The sequence below is a fragment of the Nicotiana attenuata genome, unplaced genomic scaffold (assembly GCF_001879085.1).
Source record: "Nicotiana attenuata strain UT unplaced genomic scaffold, NIATTr2, whole genome shotgun sequence".
NCBI classification, from domain to species: Eukaryota; Viridiplantae; Streptophyta; class Magnoliopsida; order Solanales; family Solanaceae; genus Nicotiana; species Nicotiana attenuata.
Genome location: NW_017672338.1, coordinates 86,337 through 112,440, shown reverse-complemented (window position 1 = coordinate 112,440; position 26,104 = coordinate 86,337). Strand labels below are relative to the sequence as shown.

The 26,104-nt window shown below is 39.6% G+C and overlaps 2 protein-coding genes across 3 annotated transcripts; one reads left to right on the top strand and one right to left on the bottom strand.

Annotated features, from left to right (window-relative positions):
* The first annotated feature begins 233 nt into the window (after nt 1-233).
* Nucleotides 234-2,831, top strand: LOC109212825 (myb family transcription factor PHL8-like). 2 transcript variants are annotated; one of them, XM_019376511.1, is made up of 6 exons: nt 234-540; nt 682-758; nt 989-1,049; nt 1,143-1,212; nt 1,299-1,368; nt 1,972-2,831. In XM_019376511.1, the coding sequence occupies exons 1-6, from the start codon at nt 405-407 to the stop codon at nt 2,551-2,553; spliced, it is 996 nt and encodes a 331-aa protein (XP_019232056.1). In that variant the 5' UTR covers nt 234-404; the 3' UTR covers nt 2,554-2,831. The 2 variants fall into 2 exon arrangements, with proteins under 2 accessions (XP_019232056.1, XP_019232055.1); XM_019376510.1 differs by having other exon boundaries at nt 254-540; nt 989-1,212.
* Nucleotides 2,832-6,472: 3,641 nt separating this feature from the next.
* Nucleotides 6,473-7,434, bottom strand: LOC109212820 (E3 ubiquitin-protein ligase RING1-like). Its single transcript, XM_019376504.1, has one exon. It carries the CDS (start codon nt 7,300-7,302, stop codon nt 6,616-6,618), a length of 687 nt encoding a protein of 228 aa, XP_019232049.1. The 5' UTR covers nt 7,303-7,434; the 3' UTR covers nt 6,473-6,615.
* Between the last annotated feature and the right edge of the window lie 18,670 nt (nt 7,435-26,104).

Below are 26,104 nucleotides of genomic sequence, written 5' to 3'. Positions count from 1 at the left end.
AAGAGGCTGTTTCCACGGCTCGAACCCGTGACTTTCTAGTCACATGGCAGCAACTTTACCAGTTACGCCAAGGCTCCCTTTCAAGTCAAAGAAGAAAGAGAAAGAAAATTACTTAGAAATAGAAGAAAATAAAATAAAGAAAAAGTTTGATATGAAATGGGAAATGGAAGAAAAGAAGGGCCACAGCTCATAAGGCATATATTCCTTTCTCAACATATGTTTCCAGATATGGAGTGAGAACAACATGGGACACCCTTAACTACTTCCCAATTATATATACTACTAGTTTTCCCCACATTTTTGTGACACAATACAACCTCTTTTCTATGTTTCAATCCACTACATATACATACACATATTGTACCTTGTCATCCTAGTAAGTTAGTAAAACAACAACAACAAAAATGGCTCTTCAAAATGCACAACAAAATAAAGATATGAACTTAGTTTTGTCAAGTGATGCTAAACCTAGATTAAAATGGACTCCTGATCTCCACCAACGATTCGTCGATGCAGTCGCTCAACTAGGAGGTCCAGAGAGTGAGTACTGTTGCTCGAATTCTGCAAAAATGTCGTTGCACCCCTATCAGATCATCCAAAAATGTATAATTTTGGAGGATTCGACATAGGTGTAACTGTCTTGTTATTGATTCTAACGTTGTTATTTGATTGATAATGCAGAGGCTACACCAAAATCTTTGATGAGAGTGATGAACATACATGGGCTAACTTTATATCACCTCAAGAGTCATTTGCAGGTAATTGTCTCAGTACTGCCACATTGAGCCGAGGGTCTACTGGTAACAACATCCTCTCTACCTTTTAAGGGTAGGGGTACAGGGTACTGTCTGCGTACATACTTCTCTCTCAAGATCCCACTTGTGGGACTCCACTGGGCTTGTTGTCGTAGTCGTCGTCTCATTGTCGCATTGGTCAGGTGATAGAAAGGCTTTTGAACTGATTGATTAGTAATCTTTTTACTGTACAGAAATATCGTCTTGGGAAAAGTCAAGCCACTGATCAATCTTTTGATGACAACAAAGAAGAAGGTAAGTTGGAGTTGTGTGCAATAGTACCTGATGATGATACAAAGGAAAATGAAATCTCAAGAGGCTTAAATCAGAGGACTTATTTTAATGCAGAATTCAGAGAGCCTCAGAGTGATAAGTTATCTTTGGACAATTGTGATGGAGCTCAGAATCAAATGAACGAGTAATGATAATTTCCTATTGAATGCAAATAATGTAACATAGAAAACCAAGCAATAGCAGCATCTCATTAGTTAAAATTTTTGTCAGGAGTTTGCAAATAGCAAGAGCTTTACAAATGCAAATGGAGGTCCAGAGGAAACTTCATCAACAGATTGAGGTAAATTTATCTTAATATAAATCTCTGCTTAAGTTGCATAATTTTCCAAGATTTTATACAAATTTTATGTGTATGAGGATTCAACATAGATTTAACTGGTTTTATGTTAGTTGTGTCTGTCTACTGCAACCCTCCTCCTTTGTACGGGTTTGGAACCAGAAATGTGAGCAAGCTCACACCGGTGAAATCTGCTCATATTGCCGGTCCGAGCAATAAAGGAGGATGGGTTTCAATAGTCTAACAATCAACATAGTTAATTTATGCTGAATCCTCACATATGTACAAAGTTTTAATCTTGTAATTTTTATTTTTATATTGTATAATATTTGATTGAAATAGCCGTGGAAATAGCCTCTCGCATAAATACAGGGTAAGGCTGCGTAAAGTAGACCCTTGTGGTCGGTCCAATCCTTTCCCGAACCCCCCACATAGCGGGAGCTTACTGCACCAAGCTGCCCTTTTTATTTGATTGAGATGAGATTAATTGAGGGACATATTTAGTGAGGATTCATATAGCCGACCCCAACTTAATTGGGATTAATGCATTGTTGTTGTTGTTGTTGTTGTTGTTGTTGTGTATTTATAAATTTATATGTACTTTAGGTACAAAGACATTTACAACTGAGGATAGAAGCTCAAGGCAAGTATTTACAATCAGTTTTGAAGAAAGCACAAGAAACACTAGCAGGATATGGTACTTCTTCAGTTGGAGTGGAACTAGCTAAAGCTGAACTCTCTCAATTAGTTTCAATGGTTAACAATGGTTGTCGTCCAACTTCTCCATTATCAGCAATAACAGAAATTGATGGTTTGATTTCAAAAGATACAGGGAGAAAACAATTGAATGGTGAAATCATGTGTTCACTTGAAAGTTCTTTAACATCTTCTGGGAGCTCAGGAAGAAAAGAATATCAGAATGATACGCGAAACACGAATACTTCTATTGCTCTCTCATTGAATCCAGAAACTAAAGAAAAAAAGAGAAGAAGAAATAACAATTGTGATGATATTTGTGTTGAACAACCACCTAGTAAAAGATACCACAATCAAAGAAGTGAAAATTTGGCCAAGATTGAATTTTTGGAGACCATTGATTTGAATAGCAAGTGCCCAAATGACTATGAATATGGTCCAAAAGTTATAGACTTGAACAACAAGGAAGTAGAGCAATTTCAATGGCTATAGTTAGTGTATTTGGTAATTTCATTAGTAGATATATGCTTCTAAGCTCAAGGGCAATCCGGTGCACTAAGCTCCTGTTATATGCAGGGTCCGAGGAAGAACTGGGCCGCAAGGACCTATTGTCCGCAGCCTTACCCTGCATTTCTGCAGGAGGCTGTTATACTTTATTTTTTCCTTATTACCCTATATAGTCATTGATTCCTACAGCTAGTAATGTTGTTTATAGAGAACTATATGTATATTATTTTGTGAATGAAACTGAAACACCTTTTTAAAGTATATTCACATTGATAAGTATTGGATAGAATGAGCACAAATGCACAACCCCTTTTTTCTTGTTTCACATTTACAAAAGAACATGCATATATTCCAATGCAGAGAATGAGCCCAAGACAGATAGTCAATTTGATTTATGAAAAAATGAATATGATGTTGAAAGATTATTCAAAGTTGAACAATAACTCAAGAGAATCTGTATAGATAAATGGCATCCTTTCTTTTTCTTTCTTCTGATACCATATTCTAACTCATCTGCATATGAACTGTTAAACTTGGACAATGTATATATTCCAGGAATCCCATTTTATGCTATCCTTTTCTAAAGATGCAAGCAAGGAACTTGGAAGTACACCAAAAAATAATATTTATAAATTGCTTTAGATATCAATACAAATGAATAAAATTACTCCATAGGAAAATAGGCCATTTTGTTTATCAACCCATAGTAAATAGCACGGTCTAGCTAGTTTTTAGACTTATAATTGAAAAATAGTCAGCATTTGCAAAGTTATTGAAAAATAATCACTATTTTGCTGTAACACGAAAAGTTCCAGCATAATATACTGGAGATTGGAGCACATATATATGAACTTCCAGCATATTATGTTGGACTAGTGCATTATGCTGGAACTCCAGTATATTATGCTGGAATATTTTTCGAATTTTGAACAAGGTTTTCGTTCAAATTTATTTTTACATAAAAAGTTGCTAAATTTCGATTACTTGTGATTATTTTTCAATTACCACTTGTAAATCCGGTTATTTTTGAATTTCACCCTTAACATTCAAGGCAGTGTAAGGAAATTGAAAATGTTAAGCGCAAACATTCCTTGTAAGTGAGAGTATGAATCTCTAACGACTTTAAGTTATATACACTTAGTGTAATTAATATAGACTTGGTTGTTTGGTCATCAATGGCAAAGCCATGAATTTTCTTGAATGTTCAAACTTAAAAGAAATAAAAAAAGAATTCTCGATAAAAACTGTTTAATATATGTTATGTATATTTAAAACTTGATAAATTACATATATACGCTTTTGATAAAAGGCGGTGAATTGACGGCCCTTGCCAAAGTGTTGCTTCACCCCTGCTGGCCACTCATATCGTTATGTTTTTTCTGTTTGTCACTTGTCAAACGATATTGCCGTGTGAACATTTTTTAACCATAGAGTTTTCTTGCTTTGTTTTAACAAAGGAAAAAGAATATATACTCAACCAAAAATCAAGCTATGATAGAGAGAATGAAGCATGTGTAACTTAACATTGAAACACATGAGAATATTTGAAAAGTGACGTACAAATTTAAACAAAGAAATTGAAAGAGAAACAGGAATTAGCCAGAGTGGAAACGAGGGAAAATTCAAAAACAGCCAAATTTATAAGTGGTAATTAAAAAATAATTACAGTTTCAAAAATAATTAAAATTTAAACACTTTTTATGTAAAGATAAATTTGAACGAAAATACTATTTAAAATCCCAAAAATATTCCAGCATAATATACTGGAAATTCATACACAAGTGCTCCATTCTTCAGTAAGTTATACGGGAACTTTCCGTGCGCTGAAATTCCAGCATAATATGCTGGAAGTTCATACACAGGTGCACCAGTGCATCACTCTCCAGTATATTATGCTGCTATTTTTCGTGTTGCGATAAAATAATACTTCAATAACTTTATAAACACTAACTATTTTTTAATGGGATTTTTTCCTAACTATACCATATTTGAAACCTTATTACCAAAAATGTGCATAGTTTGTATATTACCCGCCCAGTCCACACTTTAACTACAATTTATATACCAATCATTTATTAGACAGAATCTGCCATTTATTGCGCGCGAAAAATCGGCCACAAAATCTAGGATTGATTTATTCCAAATTAAATTCGAAATTTGAAACGTAAAGGAGATCTGGAAGCTGCGTAATTTTGAAACGGAAAGGAGATTTCTGTTCTTCAACTTCATCTTCATCTGTTCTTCCATATATTTTCCACCATTGATAGTCATTAAAAAGCTTGAAAGCTTTGAATTCAAATTTGGGTTTTCAAAAATCATTATTTGTTTGGATTGGGTGTTGTTGAAAATAATCGGGAATATGATTTGGAGTTTATATCTCAATTTTGAGGGGTTTTGGTAAAGATTAGACTTGGTTTTGACTGAATTTCAGATTGAAAGAAGAAGAAGAAGAAGAAGAAGAAGACAAATTTTCAGAAATTGTAGATAAATTGTAGAATTGTAGATAAATTGTAGATTGGGAAGACTAAAACTTCTACAAATCTTCTACAATTGTGTCGAAAATCCCAATTAAACTACCGAATGAGAATTGGGATATTAAAATTCAATATACCCAGTTTGTAGATATTTTGTAGATGAATTATAGATTATTTGTATTCTAATTGTAGATGCATTGTTTTCTGTAGATGAATTGTAAATTAATGTGGTCAGCGGGTATAATCACAGCAGCAGCAGCAGCAGAATCCTTGGAAACTTACAACCGTGACCAATGTAGAAGAATTGAAGCTAGTGATCAACACTACTCCCATTTGGCTAACCACTATACCATTTGATATTTGTGTAGCATAAGCAGCAACATTTTTCATCAAACAAGGCGTGCAACTGAACCGGAAAATCATTCACAATTTTGAGATTCCCCCAGTTTCAATTTTTGCCTTAGCAGCTGTTGGCATAATAATATCTATCACTATCTATGAGAAAATCCTCGTACTGTCCTAAGACGGACAACAGGAAACGAAAGAGGCATTAGTATTCTCCAAAGGATCGGTATTGGAATAATCTTCTCTGTTTCTACTATAATCATTGCAGCTCTAGTCGGAAGAAAGAGATTGAATATTGTTCATAAAAATCCACTCGAGGGTTCAGCTTCAATGAGTGTATTCTGGTTAGCCTAATATAAATTCAGATTTTGAATTTGTATTTTAGTTGAGATGAAAGGAAAGAAAAAATGGGAATATACGGTCTTATAATTATGCTTAATATAAATGCACCCTTAATTATATCCCTGATTTGAATTATGGTATATAAATGGTAATTTGGTATGCTGAAATGTAATTAACTCAAACCTTAAACATTGAGGGTAATAAAGTTTCATATGTGGTATAGGAAGGTTAAAATCTCTTTTTTTTTAATTATTAATTACCAATCCGAAAACTGACTAGCCAGTGCTATTCTGACGCAGAAATGAGATATCACCCAAATGAAGGCCTAAATGACTCAAAATTTTGTAAAGCCCAATAACACAATAAGCTAAAATTGGACCTTTAGCAGTCCAATTATACTGTTAAGAAAGGGATTTGTTATTCTATTGATAATAAATATTAACTTGTGAGAGTAAATTAATTACTCTATTATTGAATATTAACCTGTGAGATTAGATTAATTAGCATTTTTATGAGGTTATTAATTAATGTTAATTATAAAATCATCCACAATTATCTTATAAATTTTCTGATTATATAAATATATGTATATCATCACCTTTCTTATCGTCTAAGATATTATAATAAAATCTCAGTTATGTTCAAACCCCACAATTATGTTAATGCGTAGTAGCAGTTAAATATCAACATCAATACTATACTTATCTTTTAAAAAGAGACACAGAGAGAGAGAGAGAGAACAATTAAAATTGAAAAATCATCTTTCATTCCACAATCCACCCAACTACAAAATGTACCTCTATACAAATATTATTCCAAAAAAAAAAAATCTAAAACTAAAAAAACAAAAAGAATTTTAAAAATAAAAATAAAAAAGATCACCTCTTTAAACCTCTGGTTCATGATCATGTTCATTCTCCGAACTGGAATTAGCTGAAACTGTTTGATTATTCTCACTTCTCCTATCATTTCCTAAACCAAAACTCAACCAAATCTCTCTCCTTCTCCCTCTATTTTCACTCTTATTATTCAAATCACCTTCTTCTTCAGGCATCTTATATCTACAAACAGGACATGACCCATGAATTTTCAGCCATTTTTCAATACAATTCCCATGAAACCTATGCTTACATGGCATTTCTTTAACCACCACATCACCACCACCAACACCCCACTCCTCTAAACATATCACACACTCCCCATTTTCACAAATTTCCACATTTGGTAGTGCTTCAATTGATGCTTTTGAAGCTGGTGGCTGACCATCTTTTCCCAATAAATCACTCAAAAAAGACTCAAAATTCGAAGAGGAAGACCGGTTTTGTATAACAACCATGCCTTGTGTAAAAGGGTTTATGAGTATAATTCGATCAAGAAAATCAGATGGGGTTGTTGATTCTTGTGTTTCTTGATCTGGGTCTGTTGAATCTTGAACTGGGGTTGTTGAAATTGATGAGTTTGTGAAGGCTAAAATAAAGGGTAAAAACAGAGAAAGGTCTCTGTTTCTTGCATTGATCAAATTTTCAACGAATGATGATGCCTCAGTAGCTGCTGATTCTGATTCTGAAGCCATTAAATTAAAGATTTGTTTGAAGATTTTGAGAGAATGAGAGAGTAATTTGAGAAAATTTGAGAGAAGAAGTGTAATGAAAAGGGAGTGAAGATTCGGTAAGGAATATAAGGGAGGATACAGAAAGTTGTAGAAGGTTCTGGAATTATGTATAACAGTAAAGTTCTGTTGAGATTCTATGATTTTTATTTATTTATTTATTTAATATATGTTTATCCATTATATTTTTGCAGTCTTTTTCAGGTAGAGGCAGATATTTTCAAGGGACTTGATCGTATACTAGTGGGTCTTAGTTTTGTTCTATGGTCCAGCATCAATTGAATATGTCAACTTGTAGAAATGTGCACGATTGGAAGAAGTTTAATCGATATTAATATTTGTACCAAATAATTAAATAGACGTAAAATATGTACTTAATATTTTATAAGATAGATTTCTACAAAGCGAAGACAAATGACTCATTTTCGGATTTAGAGATAGAATATTGAGATTTAAACTCTCTATAAATAAACTGATCTTAATAAATATTGGTTTTTGGTTTCAAGTTTGATGAATAAGAGGGGACAAATTTAACTTTTCAGTGTAAAGATTTGTTACTCTAATTCAAAATATTATTGAATTTAATCATTGGTATGTGAAATGTATTGATTGATTAACCCGAACCACTAACATGGTAAATTTCTAGTTAAAAGGTAGATGGATCCTAACTATCCCGCCACACCTCTTGGCAGTCAAATTAATTTAAAATTATTTTCTTTTCCTATTTACCTTATGCTAAATTTCAATTCATTTTTTTATTCTAAAAGAATCTAATTAGAGTAAAAATAATTAGAAGAGCTTTTGGAAAATTGTAGATTGAAATCTAATAAAATATAGTTAAACTCTCTTTCTGAAGCGTAAGAAGAGGAATTCTAGTTCCAAATATGACTATCCATGCGGACTACAAGAAATTATGCTGGAGCTTTACAGGACCATCGTTTAATTTTAACCTCAGTAAGATAAATTTTGGGAAAATAGCCTTTGTCCAAAATTTTGAAAGTACTTTTGGCGATTGCCATATTTTATGGCAAATTCTAGTGATCCTATATAAATATTTCTGGCGATTGTCATATTTTTGCAAATTTTGGTGATCTCTATATAAAGATGTCTAGCGATTATCATATTTATGGCTAATTCTGATAATTACCATATCAAGAATTCTGACGATTGCCATATTTTATGATAAATTCCGATAATCACAATAAATTTTGACAATTATTAGGAACGGTTACGAAAAATTTAAGCGAAGACTATTTTCTCAAGACTTTTGTTACCGAGGTTAACATATAAATAATGACATGGATTGATCCTATTTGTGCAGACCACCTACGGACATGGCATGGAATTATCCTATTGTGCAATCCGCCTACGGACTATTACTGCACACCTTTTGACTAATTCTTTTCTGTTTTTCTAAATTATAAAACTAGTCTTCAACTTCTTTTACAAAGAATTAAAGATTTTTATGGACTACAATAATGGAAGAAATTAGAAATGGCCATTTTTAGCCTCTGTTATTAGAGTTTAACCAATATTTAAAAAGTTATTAGCAAAATATTTGGATAAAAATTGCCTCAGCTTAAACATGAAAAACCTCCGGGAAGAACTACTGGAATTGGAAAATTTCTATATGACAAACCCCAACACCATATGTTGTTTTTAAGAGTGAAACTCCAACATGCGATACTGGAGTTTACAACTTCAAAATATCCTTCTCTATTAATACACTTTACTGTATTCAAATATAGAAAGCTGGATTTCAAAACTTTTAAAGGCAAAGAGTCCAATACCATATCATGGAGTTATTGTTGGAACCATTATTTCAAAGCTTCCACCAATGAAAGAAGTTGGAGTATCTGAATCTGAAGCTATCTACCAGCCAACCGGAATTCAAATGTATTTATTTTGTGTCTGTACAAAAAATCTGTTTACCTCGAAAATACGAGTAACAACTAAATTTGATTTGTGGTTTTAAAGATATGTAATTTAGTTCAAAACCAATTAATAATCAAGAAATATGATGTAGAAATGAAAAAGACAAGTGAATCAAACCAATGTTACCCAACAGCGGTGACCTCGAGGTGGGCTTAGAACAATAAGAACAACTAAACAAGAAAAGTAAAGTAAGAACAATAGAGCTAAAGGATAATTCTGATGAACAGTAAGAGAGAAAAGTATGATAGTATATTCTTGCTAATGATAAGATGATATTTACAAATGGTTGGGGTCCCTTTTATATAATAGGGGAACCCTAAATAAGGTATATTTCTGTTTACAGTAAGGAATATTCTTGATACAACTGTCTAACCGCCTAGTACGGAATCGTACAATCCCATTCCGGGATTTGCGCCATGATCTTGGGGACGTGGCAGGAATCTAGCTCATTCTGTTACAAATCCATAATGGTACTATTTTGGGGTCGAGCATACTTGGCTCCGATGCTCCTCGAGCACTTAGGTCTTCGAGCCTCTTATTCTACCTTCGAGCCCGAGCTTGGTCTATATCGAACTTTTGTTCTCGATGCAACTTCTCGAGCCTTCAAAATTGGAGGCATATGATGTTGACCGTATACATCGGGCTCGCTCTTAGTCTATTTCGATCTTGCTCTTGAAGTGACCCTCGAGCTCACGAGATCGGGTAGCCCCGATTTTTACCGTATAGAAATAGTCCCCGCATTTTTTAGAGTATAACGACAAGAAACGAATTGAGTCCTTGATCTTTTATCCCGATTTGCCACGATATCATCATCGTGATGTAAGCGACTGAGGAAACGAAAGCTTGGAAGTTGGCCTTTCTCGAGGAAAACTCCGAGAACTTTTAGCGAGTCCGGCAGAAGGTTCCGAGGGCGAAGATACTTCTGCTGATGAGGACCGTGCCGCTTAGGTTTCATGCTCTTAGTAATTTTTTGCTTTTGAGGCTGATCGGCCCTTGCGAGGAAATCTTGATTGTGACCTATAGCTCTTGTAAAAAGGTTTATACAAAGCCTTTTTCCTTCCATGGCTTCTGAATCTGTTACTCTTTTATGTGGGTCAAAGTGCCTTATCATAAAATTCCTTTTGAATGTCCAAAGTTTGAGATGGTAATGACCGATAATAAGTTCTGCCCTCAAACGTTTCTGAAATGGTCCCCGAATGACCATTCGAACTTGAGTTTGAGTAGCTCTTAGGCTCAACAGTCGATAAGGTAAGGTAAGCCTTGGGCTTGATAGTTGAGTGAGTGTTGCTCGAACTTGAAATAAAAATAGCCCTTAGGCCTTATGGCCAAGTGAGGACATGCTCGAACTTGAGATGAGGTGGCCCTTGGGCTCGAAAGATAGTCCCCGAGTGAGAATTTTCTCGAACTCGGGTAGCCCTTGGGCTTAGTAGTCGAGTGAGTACTTGCTCAAATTGGAAATAAAGTTAGCCCATAGGCTTTATGGATAGTCCCCGAATGAGAATTTTCTCGAACTCGGGTAGCCCTTGGGATTAGTAGTCGAGTGAGTACTTGCTCGAACTCGAAATGAAGTTAGCCCATAGGCTTTATGGATAGTCCTCGAATGAGAATTTTCTCGAACTCGGGTAGCCCTTGGGCTTAGTAGCCGAGTGAGTACTTGCTCGAACTCAAAATGAAATTAGCCCACAGGCTTTATGGATAGTCCCCGAGCGAGAATTTTCTCGAACTCGGGTAGCCCTTGGGCTTAGTAGTCGAGTGAGTACTTGCTCGAACTCGAAATGAAGTTAGCCCTTAGGCTTTATAGTCGAGTTCGATCAAATCCTCACTCGAAGTAAAGTTAGCCCTTAGGCTTTTCTATTGGCCCTTAGACTCTTTTAGATCGGCCCTTAGGCTCTTTAAGTTGTGCCAGTTCGGCCTCTAAGATGGCTATAATTTTTTCCTCTTTTCGGCTAAAAGACTTAGTGAAAATTTCTTTATGCCTTAGCATGTGTTTTTTGTACCTGTTGGGTTTTTCCGAGGGTTCAATCGTTCAGAACCCGTTCGTGTTAATGAATCTTGAGGCTTTTTCGAAGGCTGATATTATCGAAGCCTTTAAATTATTTGAAGGCTGATTTTATCAAAGCCATTTTGCTTTTGCTGAGGGCAGCCAAGTTTAACCGATTTTTCGAAGTATTTGAAGGCCTTTAATTTATGGCGGAAGTCGGACGTCTCCGAGCCACATTATTTCGGCCTTAGCCTTTTACATGACCGTAGTCATTAATATGGCCGTAGCTTTTCAATATGGTCGTAGCCTTCGGGTATGTCTCTTGGACTTGTTTCCCGATAGCCTTTCGAACTTGTCCGAAAGGTTAGTCCCTGAGTATGATGGCTTTGGCCCGTATATCGGGGGGTGCCTCTTTGAGGTCTTATGATTTCGAACTAGGATAGCTCGAGTAGGTAGTCCCCGAGTGTTCGAGGTATGCTCGCACTTGGGTTAAGATAGCCCGTGGGCTTTTATGATCGAGTGAGGATTTGCTCGAACTCGAAGTAAAGTTTGCCCTTAGACTTCGTAGATAGTCCCCGAATGAGAGTTTGCTCGAACTCGGGTTAAGATAGCCCTTGGGCTTTTGTATTTGTTATGGATTTCAAACGCTCCCGATACGCGTTAACTTGGCTGTAACCTTTTTAGTTCAGAACTTGCCCTTTGGGCTTACCTTCCGTTTTACTTCAAGCTTGACTGAAGAGTCAGTCCCCGAGTAGGGTGGCCGTGGCCCGTAAAATCGAGGATCGCTTTTAAGGTCTTATGGTCTCGAAATGTTGGCAGTTTGATCTTCCGTTGTGATCGGCCCTTAAGACTTTTTACATAATAAATCAAGAGTATGAAATAGAAAATTTTTCTAGAAACATGAGATATCGTCAAGGAAAGATACTTCTCTCAATAGACGATTATACATGTGCGCATGTTCGATGTTAGGGATCGAGTAACCTATATGGGCACGACTCATCTGACCGTTTGACCCTTATAACATTTTCCTATCGAGGCCCCGTGTCACGAAGTAACTTCCTTAAAATAAAGCGGATACTCGAGGGTAATGCCTCCCAGATCTCGGGCTTATTTCAGGGAACCTCGGATACCGTTGAACTCCCCTAAATCAGCACGAACAATGGTTGCCTCGTTAAAAACCTTGTCGGAAAACCCTATTTGGGACAAAAACCGGTCCAAGGAAAAAAGTGTGCAACGCGTGCTTTAAGATTCAAAGCTTCGTGCCGATCCTTATCGATAGCCTGTAGTGTTAGTCGAAAAAATAGAGAGAATCGGAATGGGGTCGTACCTTTATTCGGATTTTGGATATTTAACGTGATCTTTTTCGGCATCAGGCCCTCGTGAATTTTGACCTCGACCCTTTTTCATCTCATTTTGTGCGAAGCTTCGCCCAAACCCGGTTCCTCTATGGTCTCTGTTGTACGGTTGATATTGATCTCTATTTGACATCGGCTCTCGATTGACGTCCCCTTTGATCCTACCCACGGGCCTGCTAGGATAAACGGACCCCGAATGAGTCCCTAGTTGATCATCTTCGACTCTAATCTTCGATTGGTACCGATTATGTACATCGGCCCAAGTGACAGCCGGGTACTCGAGCAAACTTTGCTTCAACTGATGTGAAGCTACAGAACTCCGAGTGTTGAGACCTTGAGTGAAAGCTTGAACGGCCCAGTCATCGGTGACTGGAGGCAAATCCATTCTCTCCGCTTAGAACCGAGATACGAATTCCCTGAGCATCTCGTTTTCTTTCTGCCTTACCTTGAAAAGGTCTGACTTCCTCGTTGCAATTTTTATGGCTCCGACGTGTGCTTTTATAAAAGAATCTGCAAGCATAGCAAACTAATCAATAGAATTAGGGGGTAAGTTATGATACCATATCAAGGCACCCTTGGATAGAGTCTCCCCGAACTTCTTCTGCAGTACGGATTCAATTTCGTTGTCTTCCAAGTCGTTTTCTTTAATGCGCACGTATACGAGGTGACGTGTTTATTCAGATCGGTCGTCCCGTTATAATTGGGAATCTTGGGCATACGGAACTTCTTAGGAATTGGCTTCGGACCGCACTAGGGGAGAAGGGTCTTTGCACGAACTTTTTAGGATCTGGTCCTTCTAAGGTCGAGGGTGCCCCCGGTATTTGATCAACGCGGGAGTTATAAGTCTCCATTTTTTTGTTATTATCTTCAATCTTCTTCTCCCCGGACTCGACTCTCTTGGTGAGTTCCTCGATCATCCTCATAATCGTGGGGTCAGTCCCCAAGCCATCTCCGTTTGTTCTCTCTGGTGCTGGTTCAACACGTCGAGTGTTCCCCGGTTCAGCTATACTCGGAGTTTTATTCTGACTCTGGAGTTGGACGATGGCAATCTGTTGAGCTTGCAGCATCTCGAATATCACTTGGAGGCTGACTCCCCCATCTCCTATTCCTTGTGTTCCTTAGCCACCAGATCTGACTTCCCTGCGTACACTTCCTCTGGGGTTTATCGGTGGTACACCGACCCCTACATTATTATTTTCCCTACGAAATCCAAGACCGTCATCGCCGTGCGCGGGAGCATTTTGTGAGTCTGACATGTTTTAACCTGAAAACAAAGAATCTCTGACAAGAACAAGTGTAAAAATAACATGTGTTATAAGAATTAGTACCGAAATAATCACTATTATCTTTAGCCCCACGATGGGCGCCAAACTATTTACCTCGAAAATACGAATAACAATTAAATTTGATTTATGATTTTAAAGATATGTAATTTAGTTCAATACCAATTAATAATCAAGAAATATGAAGTAGAAATGAAAAAGACAAGTAAATCAAACCAATGTTACCCAACAGCGGTGATCTCGAGCTTAGTGACCTCGAGGTGGGCTTAGAACAATAAAGAACAATTAAACAAGAGAAGTAAAGTAAGAATAGTAGAGCTAAAGGATAATTCTGATGAACAGTAAGAGAGAAAAGTAGGATAGTATATTCTTGCTAATGATAAGATGATCTTTACAAATGGTTGGGGTCCCCTTTATATCATAGGGGAACCCTAAATAAGATATATTTCTATTTACAGTAAGGAATATTCTTGATACAAATGTCTAACCTCCTAGTACGGAATTGTACAATCCCATTCCGGGATTCGCGCCATGATCTTGGGGACGTGGCAGGAATCTAGCTCATTTTGTTACAAATCCATAACGGTAATATTTCGGGGTCGAGCATACTTGGCTCCGATGCTCCTCGAGCACTTAGGTCTTCGAGCCTCTTATTCTACCTTCTAGCTCGAGCTTGGTCTTTGTCAAACTTTTGTTCTCGATGCGACTTCTCGAGCCTTCAAAACTGGAGGCATATGATTTTGACCGTATACATGGGGATCGCTCTTAGTTTATTTCAATCTCGCTCTTGAAGTGACCCTCGAGCTCACAAGATCGAGTAGCCCCGATTTCTACCATATACAAAATCGAAGTCATCAATAATGACAAAATTATTCCTAAGCTTGCGCAAAATTCTGAAAAGGCAAAAAATAATGAGTTTGCAATAGGTTAAATACAGAGATAAAGGCATCACTACATGTTCAAAGTTATAACTAAGTACATTGTACTAGAGTTTTACTTGTCAAAATTTTAAAATACAACAACGATTGTTGAAGCTGTTATGTATTTTAGGGGTGCTTATCGGGCAGATCGGGTGGATAATACACTTAACAGTTCAGCTTATCGGTTATCGGCTTTTAAATGTACTAATTCGTTAGTCAATCAATAAGATAGAGGGCGGTTCGGTATCGGATTAGTAATTATCGGGTGGTGTATCGGTTAAATCTAAGACCAAGTGAAAATGAAAATTAAAATTACATGTAGTCCAACTTCAACCGGCGAAAATAACAGCTTCTAGTATGAAAGTCATTATCGTATCTGTAACATAGGACATCATTCTTATTTATAATTACCTATTTTTGACTTTAATGGGATAATCATTTTGCCAGATCATCTTATTTCATATTTTTTAATTGTATTGTTTGAAAATTTGGCATATCTACAACTAAAAATTGTACCATACATTGTCAGCTAAAACAAAGTATTTTTGTAAAATTAAAAGAGGCTAATAATAAAGAACGTTTCAGATCATAATGTATGTCCTTTGGTGGGTAAAAAATATGCAAGATTCATTATTATGCTTTGAATTGCAATTATATAAATCTCACTTGTTTTTCAAAGGCATTTTTCAATGAGATTAAATCTTGTAACATAGAAAAAAATTTAATTACTTTTCACAATATGCTGCAAAACCTTATAATAAGAATTAAGAATAAGAGGGAAATAGTATAGCGAGAAATACCTCCAAAAATGCACAACAAGACACACTAGGCTGATGTTACACATGTATACAAGAAATTTAAATGATTCTTAACGGGTTAATGATTTATCCGATAAGAAAATTGAGTAATCCGCCCCAAACCGTTAAGCCGTTAATTAAACAATCTCAATCCGTTCACTATTCATTCCCCCCGATAACCCGATACTAATAAGCCAATAAGCCATAGGTTCAGTTTGGTTAACGGTTATGGTTCCGTTTTGAACACTCCTAATGTATTTAGTTAGGGGCACAAATATCAATGTAGTCGAATTTAAACAGTCAAAAAAACTACTTTGCTAATACATTTGAAAAAGCTGAATAAACTTTAAAATTGGCCCAAAAAGTGGCTAGCCCACCCAATTTTTTCTACAATAACCTATTTCGCTTGTTTTGACATTATCTAGCCCAAATGCAATATATTCCTAATCGAGTCCACAAATACATTGCTTCTTTCCAAGTTTTCAATTTGTTTTAATTCAATTTTTAAAGTTACCAATTTTAATTTTTCGTTGGCTACCTTTTCAAATACCAGAAAATTAAGTAAAAATAGCACGGTATAGTCAAATTTTGGACTGGTCATTCAAAAATAGCCAGCATTTACCAAGTCAATGAAAAATAGCCACTATTTTGTTGCAACAGAGACCGGTCCATCATAATATACTGGAGTTCGGTGCACCTGTGTATGATCTCCAGAATATTATGCTGGACCGGTATACTTGCTGGAACTCCAGTATATTATGCTAGAGTTCTAGTATACTTATGCTGGAACTCCATCATATTATGCTGGAGTTCCAGCATACTTATCCTGGAACTCCAGCATAATATGCTGGAGTTCAAGTATACTTATACTGGAACTCCAGCATAATATACTGGCATATTTTTCGGGGTTTTGAACAGTGTTTTCGCTCAAATTTATCTTTACATAAAAGAGGCTAAATTTCGATTACTTTTGAGACTGGGCTACTTTTGAACGACCAGTTGTAAATATGGTTATTTTTGAATTTCACCCAAATTAATGTATATGTCACAAAATTATAATTAATACTTAATTTTTTTAATCATATCTTTGCATTCATCATTTGACCTTTAAACTAACAAAAGGTATCAATATTTTCTTGTATGATACATTAAGAATGCAATGAATCTCCTTTTCAAGTGTTTAATTTTTTCAATTAACTCCCTAACTTCTTAGTAGAATTCTGTTTAATGTTATAAGATTTTATAATAAGCTATTTAAATCTTTACAGTAATAAATAAAATTTATGATAAATGATCCCAGATAGTATATTAAAAATACATGGCTAATATCTTGTTAACTTAAAATAACCTGTAACATCTTACTAACGTATGGTAAAATATGATTTCCTACCTAAGAATCAATGGTGTTCCTTATCTTTTTGACCTCTTTTCAAGACTTGTTTTCTTTTTCTTCTCTTTTCTTTTGATTTTCTTCATCTTAAAAGAATTATAGAAAAATTTGGGAAAAAATAATATTTGTATATTTTCTAACATATTATCTTTTTATAATATGAAATTTTTTTTTTCACCCATCACCTAGTAATGGAGATGGCTAGGTCAGAGACAATGTTTTACAATATGTGAATGTCAAACTATGACGGGGAAAATTAACCCTTAGGGACTTGTCGCTTCTCAGAATAGTACCCCATCGCTGCTCCAAAAAACACCCATATTGCTGCTCTGAATAGAAGTAGAAATTAATCCTAAAACCATAAACGAAATGACCAAATCACCATGAAACATCGACAAAAAACCTTACTCCACAAATTCAACTTCGAGTCAGATTTGAATAACTTAATTGTGCTCTTTTAATTGTGTTTCCCGTCTATAAGAAGTGTTACAAACCCCCATAGATGAAGTTTTTTTTGGCACCTCGTCATTGTATTTATCCATCGATCTCTGATCAGCAAATGGCCTTCTATTACACAGAAAACACGTAAGTGGAATATTTTATGGAGGGGTGGGGGTGGGAGGATCTCGGGAGGTTGAATTTGTTCGGCATCTTCCATATTGGACAGAGTGAAATCAGAAGGGAAGAAATGTTGTGACACTGTGTTCAACGATTGCAAATCTAATAATTGCATCTGAAGCTCTAATCTCTTTTCCTCCAAAGCTTTTATAGCGTCTTCCAACTTATGCAAATCCTCGAGAGACTTCTTTTTCTTCTCCAAGCCTTCTATTTCCATGTTCAACAGTTTCGACCTCAGTTGATCCACCTCATCTGCGAGCAACTGTAGTCGCTTCTCCAACGTTAATTCCTCATTAATTTGCTGCTGCGAAGTTGAACCATATTCCAATACGGCGATTGAGCTACTTGGAGAAAACCTGTTACTATTATATTCATTCAACTGAAAGTCAGGCAGTCGTTCCACCGTAGCCGGGCGACGTGGTTCGTCCAGTATCTCCAATGCCGGCAACGCCTCCATCCTGGCCTTAAGATTTTCATCCACCTCATGCAACTCCTCCTTGCGTGATTGGAGGAGCAGCTCACGGAGATTGTAGTGAGTAGAAGAAGAACTGTTAGAGCCGGCAGCCGCCAGAGTAGAACTGACCTCTTCGCCAGGATAATCACAGGCACCAGTAGAACCGGCAACCGCACCAGTTGGCAATTGCTCGAAATTAAGTAAAAATAGCACGGTATAGCCAATTTTCGGACTGGTCATTCAAAAATAGCCAGCGCTTACCAAGTCAATAAAAAATAGCCACTATTTTGTTGCAACAGAGACCGGTCCAGCATAATATACTGGAGTTCGGTGCACCTGTGTATGAACTCCAGCATATTATGTTGGACCGGTATACTTTGCTGGCTCCAGTATAATATACTGGAGATTGGAGCATCGGTGCTCCAATCTCCAGTATATTATGCTGGACCGGTATACTTGCTGGAACTCCAGTATATTATGCTGGAGTTCTAGTATACTAATGCTAGAACTCCATCATAATATGCTGGAGTTCAAGCATACTTATCCTGGAACTTCAGTATAATATGCTGGAGTTCAAGTATACTTATGCTGGAACTCCACCATAATATACTGGCGTATTTTTTTGGGTTTTGAACAGTATTTTTGCTCAAATTTATCTTACATAAAAGAGGCTAAATTTTGAATGACCAGTTGTAAATATGACTATTTTTGAATTTCACCCAATTAATGTATATGTGACAAAATTATAATTAATACTTAATTTCTTTTATCATATCTTTGCATTTATCATTTGACCTTTAAACTAACAAAAAGTATCAATATTTTCTTTTATGATACATTAAGAAATGCAATGAATCTCCTTTTCAAGTGTTTAATTTTTTCAATTAACTCCCTAACTTCTTAGTAGAATTCTGTTTAATGTTATAAGATTTTATAATAAGCTATTGTGACGATCCGACCCGTCGTCTCATGTGTTTCCGTCCCTTTTTCCCCGTTTCATGCTTCTTCATGTTTCATTATCTGCGTTTAGTGAGTTTGAGTTGTTTCGGATTGAGTTTGGTAGGAAATGGGAAATTTAGTCTCTTGAAGGAAGGCTTGGTTTGGAAAAAGTCAACCGGAAGTTGACTTGTGAGTTAGAGGACTCAGATGTGATTTTCGATGATTCGGTTAGATTCGGGGGATGATTTGAGGTTTAGGAGCGGGATCAGAAGTAATTTTGGAGGTTCGGTGTAGAAGTTAGCATTTTGGCAATATCCGGTTGATAGGTGAGATTTTGATCCGAGGGTCGGAATGGAATTCCGAGAGTTGCAGTAGCTTCCTTAGGTGATTTGGGATGTGTGTGCAAAATTTTAGTTGATTCGGAGGTGTTTAGGTCGGGTTTTTGATCGAATGCGAGTTTCGGAAGTGTTGGTTGAACTTAGGCTTTGATTTGATGAAATTTGATGATTTTGATGTTAACTATAGTGTTTTGATGGTTCAAACAAGTTTGATTGAGGTGTTGGAACATATCTGTGTTTTTGGTCGAGGTCCCGGGGGGCCTTGGGGTGGTTTCGTATGGCCAGCAGGAAGAAAATTGGACTTGTGTGTTGCTGAAGGTTGCTGGTATCTGGTGTTTTCGCACCTGCGATTTTGGGACCGCAGGTGCGGTATCGCGGAAGCGGATGGGTAGGCGCAGAGGCGGAATTGGAGCTCAGGGCTGGTTCCGCAGAAGCGGAAGCCTTGACCGCAGGAGCGGTATCGCGGGTGCGAGTTTTGGACCGCAGAAGCGGTCATGCCCCTTAAGTGAAAGTCTGCAGAAGCGGAAAGAGACCGCAGGAGCGGTAACCGCAGAAGCGGTTCTGTGGTCGCAGAAGCGAAAAGGTCTGGGCAGAAGCATCTAATTTAACCTTCGCGAATTTTTGAAAGAACTTAACATTTTCACTTCGGACTTGGGAGTTTTGGTGCGATTTTGGAGAGGGAATCAAGGTACTTCATTGAGGTAAGAAATTCTAAGCCTAAAACATCAATCTAATGTATTATTACATGAATTAAGGGTGAAAAATCAAGGAATTTGAGGTCAAAAATGGAGGTTAGGGCTTGAACTTAAGAGAAGGAAAAATAGGGATTTGAGGGGTCAAATGGGCTCCGATTCTGATAATCTTTACATGTATAGACTCGTGGCGAGATAAGGAACGTTTTGGTGTAAAAATTTCTGACTTTCGAGAAGTAGGCCCGGGGCTCGAGTTTTGCCAACTTCGTGATTTTCGATGTTTTTCGAGTCTTTTCGATTGGGTTATGTTCCCTTAGCCTATTGTAATGTATTCGTTGTGGTTTTGGCCAGATTCGACGTGCGAGGAGGTCGATTCGAGAGGGAAGGGCATTGCGAGCTAGTCTTTGGCCGGCTAGAGGTGAGTAATAGATGTAAATGTTGTTCGTGNCCCTCCGGAGTCTCTACACACCCCCAGTGAGCGCCGTCGATGATAAATAAGTGGAGCGGGCTGCACGCCGCAGCGGGTACTAGAGTGTACCGTTATATGTGTTGCATCTTTTCATGCATTATTTCCTTAACTGTATTATTGTTTTACTGTTTACACCGGTATTGATCTGAACTGTTAGATATAGGTTGCTTTGTGCATTTTCTGTGATTTCTTACTTTCAGACTGTATTTATGTTTATTACTCACTGGGTCGGATTACTCACTTTACTCCCTGCACCTTGCGTGCAGATCCAGGTCATACCCAGGCTGAGTGAGCTTTGATCAGCTGTGCAGAGGCATTCTCCGGGAGTATCGAGGTAGCTGCATGGCGTTCGCAGCCTTAGATCTCTCCCCTCTATCTCTATCCTTTATTTCACCATTATCAGCTTTTAGACAGACTATGTAGTAGGATGAAACTCTGTATTTAGAGGCTCATGTCCGCGACACCGGGTCCATGTTGGGCTATATTATGTATTTTGTTAAACTTCCGCATTTTTATCAGTATCCTCTAGATCTTGACTTAATGGCTAGTATTTTTCCCCGTGTTGTTTATTTGAAATCTGCTTAAGTAATGGGAAATATTGCAACAAGGTCGGGCTTGCCTAGTAGTGTACTGGGCGCCATCATGACCGGGTTGGGGTCGTGACAAGTTGGTATCAGAGCCTAGGTTACTTGGTCTCACGAGTCATGAGCCGGTTTAGTAGAGTCTCGCGGATCGGTACTGAGACGTCTGTATTTATCCTCGAGAGGCTGCAGAACCTTTAGGAAAACTTCATATTCTTGAAATTCTTGTTGTGCGACTTCGTTGATCCGCAAACTAAACTTCTGTATTCTATTTTCTCGCAGATGGCGAGAACCCGTGCTACCGAACGTGGCGGACGACCACCTGTACCACCTACTGAGGCCACCAGAGGCCGTAGATGAAGTCGTGGTCGAGGTCGAGGTCGAGGCAGAGCCGCGGGGGCAGCACCTGTTGACCCACCAGTTGCCCCGGCTCAGGATCAGGCTCCAACTGTAGAGACTCCAGCAGCACCTGTTCAGGCACCAGCTGTGCCTATTGTGATTTCGGGTCTTCAGGAGGCCCTAGCTCAGATTCTATCAGTTTGCACTGGCCTGGCTCAGGCAGTCTCAGCCACTAGCGCAGCAACTACTTCGCAGGCCGGGGGAGGCAATCAGACCCCTGCTGCTCGCACACCTGAGCAGGTAGTGCAGGGTTTGCAGACACTAGAGGCACTACCAGCTCAGCAGGTTGCCCCAGTTCAGCCGGTTGCCCCGGTTCAGGATGATGTGGTTCCAGCTATGCCAGACGATGAGCAGCGTCGTCTTGAGAGGTTCAGTAGACTCTCACCTCCTACCTTCAGTGGTGTTCAGGGCGAGGATGCCCAGGGTTTTCTCGACAAGTGTCGACGTATGCTTCGGACAGCAGGGATCTTGGAATCGAATGGTGTATCATTTACTACCTTTCAGTTCTAGGAGCAGCCTTCACTTGGTGGGAGGCATATGAGCGGCGTAGGCCGGTAGGTGCAGCGCCTTTGTCATGGCAGGAGTTCTCCACTCTCTTCCTGGAGAAGTGGGTACCGCAGTCTTAGAGGGAGGAGCTGCGGAGACAGTTTGAGTGGCTTCGTCAGGGAGATATGACTGTGTCTCAGTATGAGGTGAGATTTTCGAAGTTGGCTTGCTATGCTCCCTGGATGGTCCCGACTGATCGGGAGAGGATTAGGAGGTTTGTGGACGGACTGGTCTATCCCATCCGTATTCTGATGACTCGAGAGAGGATTCTGAGTCATACCTTCGAGGATGCAGTTGATATTGCTCGTGATATTGAGACGGCTCGCCGTTAGGAGAGAGAGGAGAGAGAGGCCAAGAGGCCTCGAGGATCGGGTAGTTTCAGTGGTGCTCCGTCTAGAGGCCAGGTTTAGCAGAGCAGAGGTCGTTCTTTCAGGCCTCATCAGTCGGCTCGTCCCGAGTATCGTGGGGCGTCTTCAGGCCGTGGTCACCAGGGGTTCTAGCAGGGCCAGTCTTCACTTAGTGCCCTCCCAGCCCAGAGCTCATCATATGCCCCTTCAGCTCAGGGTTCTTCTGCGCAGAGCGCATCGGCTGGTCATTCAGGTGCGAGGGGTTCCCTTCAGTCCCCTTCTCCAGCACCTGGTAGTTGCTACGAGTGTGGCGAGTTTGGCCATATGAGGAGGCAGTGTCCTCGACGTCGTGGTAGTCAGTCTCAGCAGAGGGATCAGCCCTCGTCTTCTGCTCCGGTTTCTTCAGCACCCGCCCAGTCAGATAGGGGTGGAGGCCAAGCAGCCAGGGGTCGCCCTAGAGGCGGAGGCCGATCAGGCGGCGGCGGCCAGGCTCGATTTTATGCTATCCCAGGCAGGACAGATGCCCTTGCATCAGATGCTGTTATTACAGGTATTATTTCAGTCTGCCATAGAGATTCCTCTATCTTATTTGATCCCGGTTCTACCTATTCTTATGTGTCATCATATTTTGCTCACCATTTGGGTACGACCCGAGGGTGTCTTGCTTTACCTGTGCACGTATCTACCCCAGTGGGCGATACTATTGTTGTGGACCATGTGTATCGGTCCTGTTTTGTTACTATTGGGGGTCTGGAGACCCGAGTTGATTTATTGCTTTTGAGCATGGTAGACTTCGATGTTATTCTGGGCATGGACTGGTTATCTCCGTGTCATGCTATTCTAGACTGTCACGCAAAGACAGTCACCTTGGCTATGCCGGGTGTTCCGAGGATCGAGTGGCGTGGTATGACTGACTATGTTCCTAGTAGAGTTGTTTCCTTCTTGAAAGCCCAGCGTATGGTTGGGAAGGGTTGTCTATCATATTTGGCCTTTGTGCGAGATGTTGGAGCTGAGACTCCTAGCATTGATTCTGTACCCGTTCTGAGGGATTTCCCTGATGTATTTCCTGCAGACCTGCCGGGTATGCCACCGGACAGGGATATTGATTTTGGTATTGACCTGGTGCCGGGCACCAAGCCCATTTCCATTTCGCCGTATCGCATGGCACCAGCGGAGTTAAAAGAATTGAAGGAGCAGCTTCAGGGACTCCTAGAAAAGGGGTTTATTCGGCCGAGTGTGTCACCGTGGGGTGCACCTGTTTTATTCGTAAAGAAGAAGGATGGCACAATGAGAATGTGCATTGGCTACAGGCAGTTGAACAAAGTGACAATGAAGAACAAGTATCCCCTGCCTCGTATTGATGATTTATTCGATCAGCTTCAGGGAGCGAGGGTGTTTTCTAAGATTGATCTCCGTTCGGGTTATCACCAGTTGAAGATCAAGGATTCAGATATTCTTAAGACTGCCTTCAGGACTAGATATAGTCACTATGAGTTTCTGGTTATGTCTTTCGGGCTGACTAATGCCGCAGCAGCGTTCATGCATCTGATGAACAGTGTATTTTGGCCGTATCTGGATTCGTTTGTTATTGTATTCATTGATGATATTCTGGTATACTCGCGTAGCCAGGAGGAGCACGCGGAGCATTTGCGCGTGGTATTGCAGAGGTTGAGGGAGGAGAAGCTTTATGCAAAGTTCTCCAAGTGTGAGTTTTGGCTTGGTTCGGTGGCTTTCCTGGGGCACGTGGTGGCCAGCGATGGTATTCAGGTGGATCCAAAGAATATAGAGGCGGTTCAGAGTTGGCCTAGACCGTCCTCAGCCTCAGAGATTCGTAGTTTCCTCGGTTTGGCGGGTTATTATCGCTGGTTCGTTCAGGGTTTCTCATCTATTGCCTCGCCCTTGACCAAGTTGACGCAGAAGGGTGCTCCGTTTGTATGGTCGGACGAGTGCGAGGAGAGCTTTCAAAAGCTCAAGACAGCTCTGACCACAGCTCCAGTATTAGTATTGCCATCAGCTTCAGGTTCTTACACCGTTTATTGTGATGCTTCGAGAGTCGGGATCGGTTGTGTGTTGATGCAGGAGGGTAGAGTGATTGCTTATGCTTCTCGTCAGTTGAAGCCCCATGAGAAGAACTACCATGTTCACGATTTAGAGTTGGCTCCTATAGTTCATGCTTTGAAGATTTGGAGGCACTACTTATATGGCGTATCTTGTGAGGTATTCACTGATCATCGCAGTCTTCAGCATTTGTTCAAGCAAAAGGATCTTAATTTGAGGCAGCGGAGGTGGCTCGAGCTGCTTAAGGATTATGATATTATTATTCTGTATCATCCCGGAAAGGCCAATGTAGTGGCCGATGCCTTGAGCCAAAAGGCAGTCAATATGGGGAGTTTGGCGTATATTCCAGTTGGGGAGAGGCCCTTTGCACTTGATGTTCAGGCTTTGGCCAATCGGTTTGTGAGATTAGGCATTTCAGAGCCCAGTCGGGTATTGGCTTGCGTGGTTTCTCGGTCTTCTTTATATGATCGCATCAGAGAGCGCCAGTATGATGCCCCGCATTTGCTTGTTCTTAGAGATCGGGTTCAGCACGGCGATGCCCGAGATGTGACCATTGGTGATGATGGTGTATTGAGGATGCGGGGCCGGATTTGTGTGCCCAATGTAGATGGGCTTAGAGAGTTGATTCTTGAGGAGGCTCACAGCTCGCGGTATTCCATTCATCCGGGTGTCGCGAAGATGTATCAGGATTTGAGGCAGCACTACTGGTGGAGGAGAATGAAGAAAAATATTGTGGGTTATGTAACTCGGTGTCTTAATTGTCAGCAGGTGAAATACGAGCATCAGAGACCGGGTGGTCTACTTCAGCGGTTAGATATTCCCGAGTGGAAGTGGGAGAGAGTCACTATGGACTTTGTGAGTGGTCTTCCTCGAACCCCGAAGAAGTTTGATTCGATTTGGGTGATTGTGGATCGGCTGACCAAGTCCGCGCATTTCATTCCGGTGTGTACTACTTATTCTTCGGAGCGGTTGGCAGGGATCTTTATTTGAGAGATTGTTCGGTTGCATGGGGTTCTAGTTTCTATTATCTCGGATAGAGGCACTCAGTTTACTTCCCAGTTTTGGAGGACTTTTCAGCGAGAGTTGGGTACACAGGTAGAGCTGAGCACAGCATTTCATCCTCAGACGGACGGGTAGTCCGAGCGTACCATTCAGATATTAGAGGACATGTTGCGTGCCTGTGTGATTGATTTCGGAGGTTCTTGGGATGAGTTTCTACCTCTTGCAGAGTTTGCCTACAACAACAGCTATCAGTCCAGTATTCAAATGGCGTCGTATGAGGCCTTGTATGGGAGACGGTGTAGATCTTCGGTCGGTTGGTTTGAGCCCGGCGAGGCTAGATTATTAGGGACAGAGTTGGTCCAGGATGCCTTAGAGAAGGTGAAAGTGATCCAGGAGAGACTTTGTACAGCTCAGTCGCATCAGAAGAGTTATGCGGACCGGAAGGTTCGAGATGTATCTTACTCGGTGGGTGAGAAGGTCTTGCTGAAGGTTTCACCCATGAAGGGTGTGATGAGGTTTAGAAAGAAAGGGAAGTTGAGTCCGCGGTTCATTGGGCCTTTTGAGGTACTTAGGAGGATTGGAGAGGTGGCCTATATGCTTGCTTTGCCACCCAGCTTGTCGGGCGTTCACCCGGTATTCTATGTTTCCATGCTCCGAAAGTA

Excerpts from the sequence above, each read along its gene's own strand:
- LOC109212825 (XM_019376510.1), top strand. The coding sequence starts at position 405 with ATGGCTCTTCAAAATGCACAACAAAATAAAGATATGAACTTAGTTTTG. Across the intron at positions 759-988 it reads ACCTCAAGAGTCATTTGCAG|AAATATCGTCTTGGGAAAAG; the intron begins GTAATTGTCTCA and ends TTTACTGTACAG. Across the intron at positions 1,213-1,298 it reads GCTCAGAATCAAATGAACGA|GAGTTTGCAAATAGCAAGAG; the intron begins GTAATGATAATT and ends AATTTTTGTCAG.
- LOC109212820 (XM_019376504.1), bottom strand. The coding sequence starts at position 7,302 with ATGGCTTCAGAATCAGAATCAGCAGCTACTGAGGCATCATCATTCGTT.